Here is a 15527-nt window from a genome sequence, read left to right as displayed (position 1 = left end):
ATTCCTCGAACTCAGCACCGCCTTCCTGACCTCTCCGCCCCCACCCCACTCTGGCCTATCACCCTCCCCTTGACCTCCTTCCACCTATCGCATTTCCAACGCCCCTCCCCCAAGTCCCTCCTCCCTACCTTTTATCTTAGCCTGCTGGGCACACTTTCCTCATTCCTGAAGAAGGGCTTATGCCCGAAACGTCGATTCTCCTGTTCCTTGGATGCTGCCTGATCTGCTGCGCTTTTCCAGCAACACATTTTCAGCTCTAATAAAATTAATAGCCTCATTCAAACCGTGGTATATAACAATTGTTGTGGGAAATGAGAAATATCATCATGGTGCTCTTATGAATTTAGAATCTTGAAGTAGGGATTATTTCATTTGGATATAACCATGTCAAAGCTGATCTTGAATACCTGAAACACGAATTGGTGTTTTACTGTGTAGATTCCAGACCAGACAGGCCTGTCTCTTTAAGACACCTACATGACACATGACTTGTGTGTTTTCTGGCACCTACCCCACCTTTGTACAATGGCACCCGTGTAAGCCAGTCATCTGTATGTATATAATGTATAGTAACATCAGTAAACACAGACCCAGACTTTACGTGTATGTCGGCATTATTATAGCCATGTCCATAGTTAGTGTTTCTAATAAATGTCAACACATCTGTCTCAACATGAACCCACTCTCTTTGGTAATGTTATATGGACTAATAGGATAGTGAAGAAGGCGTTTGGTATGCTTTCCTTTATTGGTCAGAGTATTGAGTACAGGAGTTGGGAGGTCATGTTGCGGTTGTACAGGACATTAGTTAGGCCACTGTTGGAGTATTGCGTGCAATTCTCGTCTCCTTCCTATCAGAAAGATATTGTGAAACTTGAAAGGGTTCAGAAAAGATTTACAAGGATGTTGCCAGGTTTGGAGGATTTGAGCTATAGGGAGAGGCTGAACAGGCTGGGGCTGTTTTCCCTGGAGCGTCGGAGGCTGAGGGGTGACCTTATAGAGGTTTACAAAATTGAGGGGCATGGATAGGGTAAATTGGCAAAGTCTTTTCCCTGGGTTCAGGGAGTCCAGAACTAGAGGGCATAGGTTTAGGGTAAGAGGGGAAAGATATAAAAGAGACCTAAGGGGCAACTTTTTCATGCAGAGGGTGGTACGTGTATGGAATGAGCTGCCAGAGGAAGTGGTGGAGGCTGGTACAATTGCAACATGTAAGAGGCATTTGGATGGGTGTATGAATAGGAAGGGTTTGGAGGGATATGGGCCGGGTGCTGACAGGTGGGACTAGATTGGGTTGGGATATCTGGAGGCATGGACGAGTTGGACCGAAGGGTCCGATTCCTAGCTGTACATCTCTATATAGAAAACCACAAAGCATACCAGGAATGACCAGAGCACTAACATCATTTATTTTTAGAAGACACAAAATCCACCAAAACCTTTATTTAAACAGGGCAGTATCATTTCCACATTTTGCATTCAGTGCGAGATATTTCCTCAGGTTTGATGTCTCTAGTCTCTCACTTAAGGAAATCTTGCTTACCCTGACTGCGTAATATTTAGTCCCCCCAGGCCACATCTGGAGCCTGAAAAAAATGAAATTCTTGTGCTGTGAACTGGGCCTTACAGTCATGTGTATCCCACAACATATGCATATTCAATCTTTGAAAAGAGATCTGATGGATGTCTTTTAATGAGACAAGGCTAATTCTAAGTCAACCAATTCTAAGAACTAGAACAAAATAAATCTCACTTCACCTTACTTCTGTATCAACCTCCATAACAGTAAGTAACAAATTTCGCGGATTATCTTATTAGCGCATTCACTGCATTTCCTTCACCAGAAGACGGTTGGAAATTGGTCAGCCTAGAGGTTTAGGAGAGACTTTGCTCACTCTCTAAATGGTGTTTAAAAGAAAATCAGTGGTTGACAGTAGATGTTCTGCCCATTCTCGGTGTTCAGATATATTCACAATAAACTACCAATCCAACTAGCTGTGTCTCTTAAGTGAAAGCTCATCAAAACTCACCCTCCTGGAAAAAGCATTCTAACATGTTGCATTTTCTGGAATTTTGTTTTTAATTCTAATGGGCTTGTACTTGTTGCTGATCCCTAATTGCTTTTGAATAGGGTGGTTTGCCAGGCCACTTCAAAGAGCAGTTAAGAGTCAACTAAATTGCTGTGGGCCAGGAGTCTCACCTTGGTCAGATGAAATAAGGATGACAGATTTATTTCCCTAAAGGACATTTGTGAACCAGCTAGGCTTTTATGACAATTGATGATAGTTTCAAAGTCACCATTTTATGAAGACTAGTCAAATCATTTGTCTTTTATTTATTAAATAGAAATCCCACTAGTGCCTGTGTACTATGTGGACTGCTGTATTCCCAGAACTTTAGTTTCAGCCTCTTGACACTGTAACAGTGTCATTACTACCACCCCACTATGTCCACAAACACATTTTATTGTTCCAAGTAATCTAGTCAGACAGGTTGCCTGAATCCACCTTGTCCCAGAAACTGGGTCCTCTGCTGTTTGTAATTTTTATTAATGACTTGGAAGAGGGAGTCGAAGGGTGGGTCAGTAAATTTGCTGACGATACGAAGATTGGTGGAGTTGTGGATAGTGAGGAGGGCTGTTGTCGGCTGCAAAGGGACTTAGATATGATGCAGAGCTGGGCTGAGGAGTGACAGATGGAGTTCAACCCTGTCAAGTGTGAGGTTGTCCATTTTGGAAGGACAAATAAGAATGAGGAATACAGGGTTAACAGTAGGGTTCTTAGTAAGGTGGAGGAGCAGGGGGATCTTGGGGTCTATGTTCATTGCTCTTTGAAAGTTGCCACTCAGATGGATACAGTTTGTAAGAAGGCCTATGGTGTATTAGCGTTTATTAGCAGAGGGATTGAATTCAAGAATCGTGAAGTGATGTTGCAGCTGTACAGGACCTTGGTAAGGCCACATTTGGAGTACTGTGTGCAGTTCTGGTCGCCTCACTTTAGGAAAGATGTGGAAGCTTTGGAGAGGGTGCAGAGGAGATTTACCAGGATGTTGCCTGGAATGGAGAATAGGTCGTACGAGGATAGGTTGAGAGTGCTAGGCCTTTTCTCATTGGAAAGGCGAAGGATGAGGGGTGACTTGATAGAGGTTTATAAGATGATCAGGGGAATAGATAGAGTAGACAGTCAGAGACTTTTTCCCCGGGTACAACAGAGTGTTACAATGGGACATAAATTTAAGGTGAAGGGTGGAAGGTATGGGGGGATGTCAGGGATAGGTTCTTTACCCAGAGAATGGTGGGGGCATGGAATACGCTGCCTGTGGGAGTGGCAGAGTCAGAATTATTGGGGACCTTTAAGCGGCAATTGGATAGGTACATGGATAGTGCTTAAGCTAGGACAAATGTTCGGCACAACATCGTGGGCCGAAGGGCCTGTTCTGTGCTGTATTGTTCTATTGGGTGTAATAAATGCAATATCTTATTAACTGGTTTCAACACCTAATAATTTTAACCTAAGTAACTCAAAAGTCCTTTCCTAAGCAAACAGTCAGAAATCCGGAAGCATGACAATTATATACCTTGTTTAAACCTGTTGAAATCTTGGAATGCAAGTTGAAAAACAATAAGTGACTTTGTTCTTATAATGTTCACACTCCCCTTTTCATCATAATTCAATAATATGTCTTTATTTTACAGTGCAAGTTTTACTTAATCGTTTTCATGTAATAGGATGTAAAACTAATTGGATCTATTTCTTGGCATATTACAGGAGCAGATGCATATGCGGTTTTTAAATGTGAACATCACAAAATCTCTACAGCTATTTTTGAAGACACGCTGAATCCTCAATTTGATACCAATGCCATTTTTTACAGGAGAAACCCCAAGCTCCCAATAATCATTCAGGTAAGCTGTCAGTCACTGTTGAAGATCAATAGCTGGATACATGGTGAACAATTAATTCTGAGGTTGACTGAGTTCTCAGACTATTGCTCAGGGTATGATTGAATAATCTAAAGTTTTTAGGCTAAATGATCACTTGGTTCCATGAAATAGTATGTGATATACTTTTATTATGATGCCAAATGGCAATTTTGACTAAACCCATGGCATTGCCATCAATTGTGCTCCCTTACCCTAAAGTCATGTACCTAACATCAGCTAACCCAGCATGAACTGGGAATTAAATGTGGAATCATTTTGATGTGCATGGCTCAAATACACATTGGACAAATACCCTGCAACATCTGGCAAATATTATTCTGACAAATTAGTGAATTGAGAAAGAAAAGAATAATTGTCAATACCTTAACATTAATTGAACAAATAAAGGATTGTTAAAAGGGATAAGAATAAAGTTCCTAAAATGTACACAAGATTCCTATTTAACCCATTATATGAAAAACCTAATGTAGGAAGATTCTCAATTGTATCCAGAAACAGGGTATATATGTGAACAGTTCAGTAATGGAATAGCTAGGCAATACTGACAATAATAAAATTTCTGTAAGATAATATAAAAGAACATAAATATGATGTAAATCAAATTAGTACAGTGCAAAACGTTAATATCGAGTATCTGACAATATAACTTGGAAAAACAAAATGGAAAAATATATTGTTGTGGATTAAGGCAGACCACTCAAAATATTCTTAAGCAGGCAGCCCAGATCATAACTTTGCAATTTGTTTCAGTAAGTGTGCAGTGAAAATTACCCAGAGTAAATTAGCTAGGTTGACTACCAGGTTTTAAAGGTAAAAACAATGACTGCAGATGCTGGAAACCAGATTCTGGATTAGTGGTGCTGGAAGAGCACAGCAGTTCAGGCAGCATCCGAGGAACAGTAAAATTGATGTTTCGGGCAAAAGCCCTTCATCAGGAATACAGGCAGAGCCTGAAGGGTGGAGAGATAAGTGAGAAGAGGGTGGGAGTGGGGAGAAAGTAGCATAGAGTACAATAGGTGAGTGGGGGAGGGGATGAAGGTGATAGGTTGGGGAGGGGAGGGTGAAGTGGATAGGTAGAAAAGAAGATAGGCCCAGGACCTCCATGTCCTCGGCAGAGTGGGAGGGGGAGTCGAAATGTTGGGCCACAGGGCGGTGTGGTTGATTGATGCGGGCAGAGCGCTTTAGGGAACATCTCCGGTACACCCGCACCAATCAACCACACTGCTCTGTGGCCCAATATTTCAACTCTCCCTCATGCTGAGGACATGAAGGTCCTGGGCCTCCTTCACCGCCGCTCCCCCACCACCTGATGCCTGGAGGAAGAACGCCTCATCTTCCGCCTCGGAACACTTCAACCCCAGGGCATCAATGTGGACTTCAACAGTTTCCTCATTTCCCCTTCCCCCACCTCACTCCAGTTCCAACCTTCCAGCTCAGCACTGTCCCCATGATTTGTCCTACCTGCCTATCTTCTTTTCCACCTATCCACTCCACCCTCCACACCCCCCCCCCCAACCTATCACTTTCATCCCCTCCCCCACTCACCTATTGTACTCTATGCTACTTTCTCCCCACCCCACCCTCCTCTCACTTATCTCTCCACTCTTCAGGCTCTCTGCCTGTATTCCTGATGAAGGGCTTTTGCCCGAAATGTCGATTTTACTGCTCCTCGGATGCTGCCTGAACTGCTGTGCTCTTCCAGCACCACTAATCCAGTACCAGGTTTTAAAACAGTCAAGAATTTATTCACAAAATTACAGAATGAAACACAAAGAACAGAATAAAGAATACCTACAGAACTCAGTCTATCCAAACTAGACTTAATTATGCTGTTTCGAATATGCACAATAGTCCCAATAAGCAAACCCCGTGAAACACAATAAAAATGAAACAAAGATTTACAGATCAAAGTTAGAAGGACAGAAGGAGAGAGGGTTTAGCACCCTGTTTCCACACAGCTCCACAGCTGAACTCCTAACTAGTTCAGAAATAAACTGCTCAGCTATAGAGCTGTTATGCCCCCTTGACTTATACAGGTTACTTCAAAACAGTAAAGCTTTGGCCTAAAGTCTTATCTTTTTACGTATAAACAAAAAAGACCTCCAATACCCTTTTATCCCTGTACCGAACCCAACTGTTTTGGAGCCTAGAGTGTTTTATGACCATTCTGAGAAAAACCAAGGACATAGTATCCTTGAGAAAAAGAACAGCTTTTTAAAACACACCCCCTTTAAAAAAATGAACTATGAATATCAAAAGATGGCTTCATTTTTAAAAACGTTCAAAAACAAACTGGTTAGCAGTCTAAAACAAACACGCTATACTAACTACACACATGCAAACATGCACAACCACATGTAAATTCAGGCTTTGGCACACCCGCCACTCTACGCCCCTGTATCTCATTCGAATCTCAATAACGCATCGGCAATGTCGTTTTCGTGACCTGCCACATGCACAGTTGTCAAATTGAATGGCTGCAACAATAAGCTCCATCTAAACAGTCTGGCATTTTTGTCCTTAAATTTTTCCACAAATGTCAGTGGGCTATGATCAGTGTATACGATTGTCTCAGATGCTTTGCTATTAATATAAATACTAGAATGTTGTAATGCCAACATCAAGCTCCAAGTCTCTTTCTCCACCATTGAATATTTCTGTGGATGAACATTCAACTTCCTGAAAAAAAACGATGGGTCTTTCCATTCCCTCGTCATCATCCTGCAGGAGCACCACACCAACACCCATATCACTGGCATCGATAGCTACCTTGAAACGCTTCGTATAATCAGGTGTGGCTCATACTGGGGCAGTAGTTAACAACAGTTTTTCGGCTGTCAAATGCCTTTTGATAGTCCGCTGTCCACAGAAACCTCTTGCCCTTTTTTTTAAACAATTGGGTGAGTGGAGCAGCCACACTGCTAAACTCTGACACCAATTTTTGGTAAATCCATTCAATTCCAGGAACTGTAGTGCTGCTCTTTTCATTGACAGTGTGGGAAGTTTCCCAATTACTTTTGGTTAGACACCCTGTGGGGCCATTTGTCTGTATCCAATAACATAGTCCAGGAAGGTGACTTGAGCTTTGGCAAATTCATTTTTAGCTAGGTTTACCACCAAGCCTGCCTTCCGAAGTCGATTGAACATGTCCAATAAATGCTGTAAACGTTCCTTCCATGCGTGACTAAAAATCACCAGGTTATCAATGCAAACACCACAGTTGAGTAACCCGGCAATGACCTTTGCTCTCTCTGACAGAGGTATGTGCCAGTCGCCTGTGAGTAAGTCCAACTTAGAAATGTAAGTTGTTCCTCTCACCTTTTTGACACAGTCCTCCAACCATGGAATTGGAAATGCATCATTTATTTGTAACAGCGTTGACTTTGCGATAGTCCTCACATAACCATTGAATACCATCTGGCTTTGACACCATGACTATGGGTGAGCTCCAGTCACTGTAACTCATTTCGATTATGCCACCTTGGAGCATGCATTCTATCTCCTTCTGTACCTGTGCCAATTTTAGAGGGTTATGCCTGTAAGGATGTCACTTAATCGGAACAGCATAACCTATATCAACATCATGCGCAATTAGGCTAGTACTTCCCAGTTTATTTCTGCATATCTCCCCATGTTAGGGTTATGAAGGTGTAAAAGTGTACTGTACCTTTGAGAGTTTAGGACTTAGAGAGGCACACAGAATGCTGAAGATGTTGCATTGTAAAATTTGGTCCAGCAGCTAGAGTAGCTGGTTGTCTGGATAAAGAAACAAATTCAAATTCAGCCAATTTGTTTAAATTATACTGCAAAAATACCAAACTCCAATCCAGTTTGAATTTAGAATATTGACAATATTAAAAGCCAATAACACAACCCAATGCTTTGGGGTATAAGACCAGGAAAACTTGAACAGTTGAAAGAGAATTGCCAAGACACCAGCATGTATAGACTGTCCGAAACACAGCTCTCTTAAAGGTACATTCATCTATCAATGACCTGGGAAAGAGAAATCCTAAGAAGAAAATCTACAGAGGAAGATACAAAGAGAAGATTTGACAGCTGCCAGGTTTTGAAATTTGAATTTTGGTAAATCTTACTCGGGGTGGGGTAGGGGGTTGAGGGGGTGGGGGGGGGGGGAGCGGTTTAATGGACGAGTATTATAGAAGGGAAAGTAAAAGATATGTTAGAGGAATGAGTTGTAAACAGTTACCAGTGATAGGACATCCCTTCAAAGCAAGGTATAGTGGTCCCTATCAAATTGACAAAAAGTTGAGTCAGGTATCTAGTAAAGATGCCTGATAGAAACAAAGGGCATCAATTATGTCAAGTGAACATGTTGAAACTGTATTAGACAAGAGAGAAAGAACTGGAGAAACAGGTGTTTGTTACTGCCCCGCAGAGTGAGGAATCAAATCCAGATGATGTGGATTTTGATGTGCCTGAAAATAGATTTAAAAAATGAAGAAGTCCTTGAGGAGTGGGATCGATTAGTAAGCTATCCGTCTCAGGAGCATAGAATACAGTTGAAAGATTTGTTACAGCAGTATAAGGACATATGTAAGAATCAGATGGGGAAGATGGATGCTATAATACATGAAGTATATGTAGGGAATACTGCTCTGATAAAACAACACCCCTATCGGCTTAATCCCTTCAAAGCCAGACAGGTCCAGATGGAGGTAGAGGCCATGCTCGACGAGGATATTGTTGAACCAAGTCAGAGCAAGTGGAGTTTGCCGATCGTTTTAGTTCCCAAACTGGATGGGACTCAACGATTCTGCGTGAATTATCGAAAGATCAATGCTGTTACAATATCAGACTCCTATCTAATTCCTAGATTGGAGGACTGTATCGAGAAAGTCAGACAAGCCAGTTACATCACCAAGTTGGACTTAATGCGTGGTTCCTGCCAGATATCATCTTCAGAGTCAGTGAAAGAAATTTCTGCATTTGTAACCCCAAATTGGCTATATCAGTTTGGAATGAAGAACGCACCCGCCACATTCCAAAGACTCATGAACATATTTGTGGCTAGGTTAACAAACTGTGCAGTCTATTTGGATGGTTTAGTGACCTTTAGTAATTCCTGGAAAGGTCACATGGTACAGTTGGCCGAGCTCTCTGAACGACTCCGAGAGGCAAAACCGGTGATAAATAAAATGGAATTGCGAAAGCACAGGTGCTGTTCTAGGGACATAACATTGGTCATGGAAGGCGAAAGTGAGGACTACAGATGCTGGAGATTAGAGTCAAGATTAGAGTGGTGCTGTAAATGCTCCTTTGAATCCTCCCACTTCCTCCAGACCAAAGTAGCCTTGGGCAATCGTATGGGCCCCAGCTATGCCTATCTCTTTGTTGGCTACGTAGAACAGTCCATCTTCTGTAGTTACACCGGCGCTACTCCCCACCTCTTCCTCTGCTACATTGATGACTGCATCGGTGCCACCTCATGCTCCCGTGAGGAGGTTGAGCAATTCATCCACTTCACTAACACATTCCACCCTGACCTTAAATTTACCTGGACCATCTCTGACACCTCCCTCCCCTTCCTGGACCTCTCCATCTCTATTAATGAAGACCGACTTGACAGTGACATTTTTTACAAACCCACCGACTCCCACAGCTACCTGGATTATACTTCTTCCCACCCTACCTCCTGCAAAAATGCCATCCCGTATTCCCAATTCCTCCGCCTCCACCGTATCTGCTCCCAGGAGGACCAGTTCCACCACAGAACACACCAGATGGCCTCCTTCTTTAGAGACGGCAATTTCCCTTCCCACATGATTAAAGATGCCCTCCAATGCATCTCGTCCACATCCTGCACCTCCACTCTCCGACCCCACCCCTCCAACCATAACAAGGACAGAACCCCCTTGGTGCTCACCTTTCACCCCACCAACTATCGCATAAACCAAATCATCCGATGACATTTCCGTCACCTTCAAACGGACCCCACCACCAGGAATATATTTACCTCCTCACCCCTTTCCGCCTTCCGCAAAGACCGTTCTCTCCGTGACTACCTGGTCAGGTCCACGCCCCCCAACAACCCACCCTCCCTTCCTGGCACCTTCCCCTGCCACCGCAGGAATTGTAAAACCTGCGCCCACACCTCCTCCCTCACCACCATCCAAGGCCCCAAAGGAGCCATCCACATCCATCAAAGTTTTACCTGCACATCCACCAATATCATTTATTGTATCCGTTGCTCCCAATGCGGTCTCCTCTACATTGGGGAGACTGGATGCTTCCTAGCAGAGCGCTTTAGGGAACACTCTGGGACACCTGCACCAATCAACCACACTGCTCTGTGGCCCAATATTTCAACTCCCCCTCCCACTCTGCCGAGGACATGGAGGTCCTGGGCCTCCTTCACCGCCACTCCCTCACCACCCGACACCTGGAGGAAGAATGCCTCATCTTCCTCCTCGGAACACTTCAACCCCAGGGCATCAATGTGGACTTCACCAGTTTCCTCATTTCCCCTTCCCCCACCTCACCCTAGTTCCAAACTTCCAGCTCAGCACTGTCCCCATGACCTGTCCTACCTGCCTACCTTCCTTTCCACCTATCCACTCCACCCTCCTCTCTGACCTATCACCTTCATCCCACCCTCATTCACCCATTGTATTCTTTGCTACCTTCTCCCATTCTCCTCCCTGACCTATCACCTCCATCCCCACCCCCACTCACCTATTGTACTCTATGCTACGTTCTCCCCACCCCCACACCCCTCTCATTTATCTCTCCACTCTTCAGGCACTCTGCCTTTATTCCTGATGAAGGGCTTTTGCCTGAAATGTCGATTTTCCTGGTCCTCGGGTGCTGCCTGAACTGCTGTGCTTTTCCAGCACCACTCTGATCCAGAATCTGAAAATGCACAGCAGGTCGGGCAGCATCTGAGGAGCAGGAAAATCAACATTTCAGGCAGGAGCCCTTCATCAGGAATGAGCTCATCAGGAATGTCCTCTGATGCTGCCTGACCATCGGTCATGGAAGGTTGACCCCACGGAATGCAAAGAAGAAAACCTCCAGAGGAAGATACAAAGAGAAGATTTGACAGCTGCCTGGTTTTGAAATTTGAATTTTGGTAATTCTTCATCAGGGGTGTTTTATCGGACTAGTATTATAGAAGGGAAATTAAAAGATAGCTTAGAGGAAGGAGTTGTAAACAGTTGTTAGTTAATTATTCTCTTTAATATGTTAAGAAATAAAGTTGTTACTTCTTACTTTAATTAGTTCTTGGCCTCTTGAATTTTCACAGAATACTGCTGGGGATAAATATTTTCTGTGCTGCTGGTTTAAAATTAACAGAGGGGGGTTTACCCCACGTCATAACAATAGTATTAATTCTTTCAGGTCATTTTGATTTTCTTGTGGAAGATAACTCAATAATTAATCCCAATTTTTGACAACTTCCTCATTGTCCAATTTGAGTTGAGGAATGTCCAATTCAGAATCCTCTGAACTTGGTTCGTCCTTCTGTGCTGTAATCATTAACACCTTCTCCTCTTGCTTTCCTTCCTTATCAAAGTACCTTTTGAGCATATTCACATGACACACTCTGTGAGATTTCTTCTCAAGTCCTTATCAAGTGGTTCACCTCACTTAATTTCTTCTTGATTTGATAAGGTCCACTAAACCTTGCTTTTGAAAGTTCATCTATTACTGGAAGTAACACCAATATCTTATCCCCAATGGCAAAATTGCAAATTGTGATTTCTTATTTGCTTCTTATTTGATTGTCTGCTGCGATATTTTTAAATGCTGTCTCGTCAACTCCCCAGGTCTATTTAGTCATTCTCTAAAACTTTACACATAGTCCAAGTGGCTGGTCTCTGAATTCTGACTTACTAATTTCTCCTTAATCAACTTTAATGGTCATCTTATTTCATACATAAAGATTAATTCAGTTGGACTGAATTTGATCAATTCATTTGGTGCATCTCTGATCGCAAAAAGTACAAACAGAATTCCCTTATCCCAAGCATCTGGATAGTCCTGACCATAAGCCCTCAAAATGGTCTTTAGTGTTTGATGCCATCTCTCTAGTGCTCCCTGCGATTCTGGATGGTACGCAGTAGATTTGAATTGCTTTACTTCCAAGTTATCCATAACCTTCTTGAGTAGTTTGGATGTGAAGTTTGACCTTGATCTGACTGGATCTGTATTGGTAGTCTGTATCTACCAAAGAAAATTGAGTAATTCTTCAACCCTTTTAGCTATGATGTTGCACAATGGGATTGCCTCTGGAAATCTAGTCGATACATCCATTATTGTTAATAAATACTTATTCCCACTTTTTCATTGAGGTAGGGAACCTATGCAATCAATCAAGGCTCTTGCGAAAGATTCCTCAAATGTTGGAATAGGTATTAATGGTGCAGGTTTTATTACTGCCTGTGGTTTTCTGATTAGCTCACATGTATGACATGTCTGGCAAAATTCAACTACATCCTTGTGTAGTGCAGGCCAGTAAAAATGTCTTTGTACTTTAGCCTGTGTTTACCTCACCCCTAAATGACCTCCAGGTGGTAGCTCATGGACCATTTGCAGAACATCCTTTCTAAACCGTACTGGTAAAACAATTTGATGAACTTCTGCCCATTTCTCACCCACTTGAATGTGATGTTCTCCATTTCCTCATTAAGACATCATTTGTTAAGTAATAACACACAGGGATGAATTCACTCTCCTCTGCAAATGCCTTTTGATACAACTCTTTTAAGTTCTAATCATTCTGCTGTAACTCAATAAGCTTTAGCTAAGCTAAAGATACTTGCATGTTTACCTATTTGCTCCTGCTCTGTCCCACTTATCTGATCAAAAAAGCCTCTGAAGCTTTTGGCTTCCTTATCTGTGGCTTTTGATCTCTCCTGCTTCAGCTGGTGCCTCTGTGACCTTGTTAAGAAACAATCTGGGAAATCTCCAAATAAGACTCCTGCAGCGCTTCAACTGCCTGAGTCTCCACTGGCTGTTCAACTAGGATAAGCAGCGCACCTACCAGTGAATCAGCTATATAATTTGCAAGGACAAATTATATTCCAGGAGTTGAGAGTTTGCCCAGTACTCCACTCTTCTCTGGATATTCTAGCCCCACTTTATATAAATGAGCACTTTTTGTCTCACCATGGATTCCTGTTACCAGTACCTTTTCTGGCAATAATCCTTCAGAAGTACATATCTCCTTATCCTTCAGAATCACAGACTGAGAGGATCCTGTGTCCCTTAATATTGTAACCTCTTTACCTGCTACTCCTGACTTATGTGAATAAACTTTACCTTTGCATGTATATTTTTCAGGCAGATCTGGCACTTCCTCCTTAATCAACCTCTGATTTGGCTTTCTAGCTTCCATTGGGCTTTCTGTTACCATGCCAACAAAACGTATCCTGTTTTCCTACATCTGATTTTCTTCTAACCCACCAACACTGTGATTTTATGTGGCTCAATTTATTATAATGAAAACACTTTTAACTTTTAACTTCATTGTTCCCCTCAAGGGTTTCCTTTTTACCCTGTGGTAAGTTCTCTTTATAATCGTCAGTGAGATCTACCTTTCCATTTCCATATGAGGATTTCTCTTTGACCCAATTTCTAGCCCTCATGGACAGCAATTGATTCTGGAAGCCAAACCAAGTTTTATGGACCAACTCATAATCATCAGCTCCTTCAGCTGCTAACCTTGCTGTTTTAACTCTCTGCTCTTCCACATGAGTTTGGACTACTTCTTCTTCGCTAAGGTTACTTTCAGCCTTTATCTCCAGCCTTTTAAGCAGACTTCCCTTTTTAAGTGTCAATTTCTGAAATTCAAACGCTCTCTTTGTTTTCTGTCTCTTCTGCTTCTAATCATAACTCAAACTGTTTCAACTCCACTGCCTTTTCCTTATCTCTTGTCTCTAACTCAAGCTGCTTCATTTGCAGTAGAATTCTTGCCATCTCCATAGATTCTGATGGTTTTTCCAGCAAGTTTAAATGCTGAGCTATTGCTGTAATTATCTCTCCTTTCATCACAGGCAGCTCCAACTCTAGCTTGTCCGCTAATTCCAGCAACTTGGTCTTATTCACTTTTTGCAAATCTACTGCGTCACCTTGTCCACATACAAAATTATCTTGGTGACTATAAGAGCCATTACTATCCCAAGCTTTGTCCACCCAACCAAACCAACACCCAAAATAAAGACACTAGCACTTACCACTTGCTGTTTTAAAATCCCGCAAAGAGCCCAAATCTGTTATGGACTAGGCCAAACAACTCAAAACATTCTTAAGCAGGCAGAGTAAATTAGCCTTGTTGACTACCAAGTTTCAAAACAGATAAAAATTTATCCAAAAAATTTTGGAATGAAATACAAAGGACAGAGTAAAGAATACCCACAGAGCTCAGACTATCCAAACAAGACTTAATTATGCTGCTCCGAATATGCACAACAGTCCCAATAAACAAACCCCCCGAAACACAGTAAAAATTAAACAAATGCTTACAGGTCGAAGTTAGAAGGGCAGAAGGAGAGAGAGTCTAGCAGCCTATTTCCACACAGCTCACAGGTGAACTCCTAACCAAGTTCTGAACTAAACTGCTCAGCTTGAGAGCTGGCAATACCCACTTGACTTACACAGGTTCCTTCTAAAAACATAAAAGCCTTGGCCAAAAGTCTCATCTGTTTATTTATAAACAAGAGACCTCCAATACTCTTTTATCTCTGTACCAAACCCAGCCATTTCAGAGCCCGGAGTGTTTTATGACGATTCTGAGAAAAAACCAACGACGCAGTATCCTTGAGAAAGGGAACAGGTTTTCGAAAGTAGGACCAGCTTTGTGACAATATTAATTAATGAGAAAATGTCTAAAGTGATGGTCAACAGGGTATAAGAAAAATATGTTCTGTTAACAATACACTGGTGGACTCGATGGATAAACCCACCAGAGGCAACTTGACAAAAATACAATGGAGAAGGGGTTCAATGGTAGATTTAAGCAAGAAAAGATAGATGTGGGCTAAAATGCAGAATGAACAATGGTATGGATTGATTGGGCTGAGTTACCTATATCTGGATTAGTGGTGCTGGAAGAGCACAGCAGTTCAGGCAGCATCCAAGGAGCTTCGAAATCAACGTTTCGGGCAAAAGCCCTTCATCAGGAATAAAGGCAGTGAGTCTGAAGCGTGGAGAGATAAGCTAGAGGAAGGGGGGGAATATCTGGGCCATATATCTGATGTAATCTTTTTTATTTCTTAATGTTTAGACATGGCAATGAAATGTAAATAAAAGTAGAAAATGCTGGAGAAACACTCAGCAGCTATGGCACATCTGTGGAGAAAGACACAAAGTTAATACTACATGACTATTAAATTTTAGAAGCCATGAGAAAAATTATTGAACCCTAACTAGTTAGTCTTCTGTTACAGTGTCAGTGTTGAAATGTGTTATATCATACAATTTCAAGAACAGTTTGTCAGGTTTGATGGATTCTAACAGTTAACAATGAAGCAAAAAACAGTTGAGTTAAATTTCTACGTAACTGTGACTTTTCTTCCTTTACCCCTTGTAGATGTATCCCTGATAATTCCATGTTCATCAAACT

General features: G+C 42.1%; 1 protein-coding gene across 5 annotated transcripts in view; it reads left to right on the top strand.

Moving 5' to 3' along the window:
* The window catches only part of LOC122557343 (calpain-5-like), a 161294-nt gene that overhangs the window by 137907 nt on the left and 7860 nt on the right, over window positions 1-15527 (top strand). For all 5 annotated transcript variants that reach the window (XM_087991939.1, XM_087991937.1, XM_087991941.1 and 2 more), the window contains one exon: window positions 3765-3901. In XM_087991939.1, coding sequence (XP_087848065.1) covers window positions 3765-3901 — 137 coding nt within the window. The remainder of the gene's footprint in view (window positions 1-3764; window positions 3902-15527) is intronic.

Source organism: Chiloscyllium plagiosum, unplaced genomic scaffold (genome assembly GCF_037043375.1).
Source record: "Chiloscyllium plagiosum isolate Xiang-an unplaced genomic scaffold, Cpla_swu_hap1 HiC_scaffold_11, whole genome shotgun sequence".
NCBI lineage: Eukaryota > Metazoa > Chordata > Chondrichthyes > Orectolobiformes > Hemiscylliidae > Chiloscyllium > Chiloscyllium plagiosum.
This window is presented reverse-complemented; position numbering and strand designations above follow the sequence as displayed.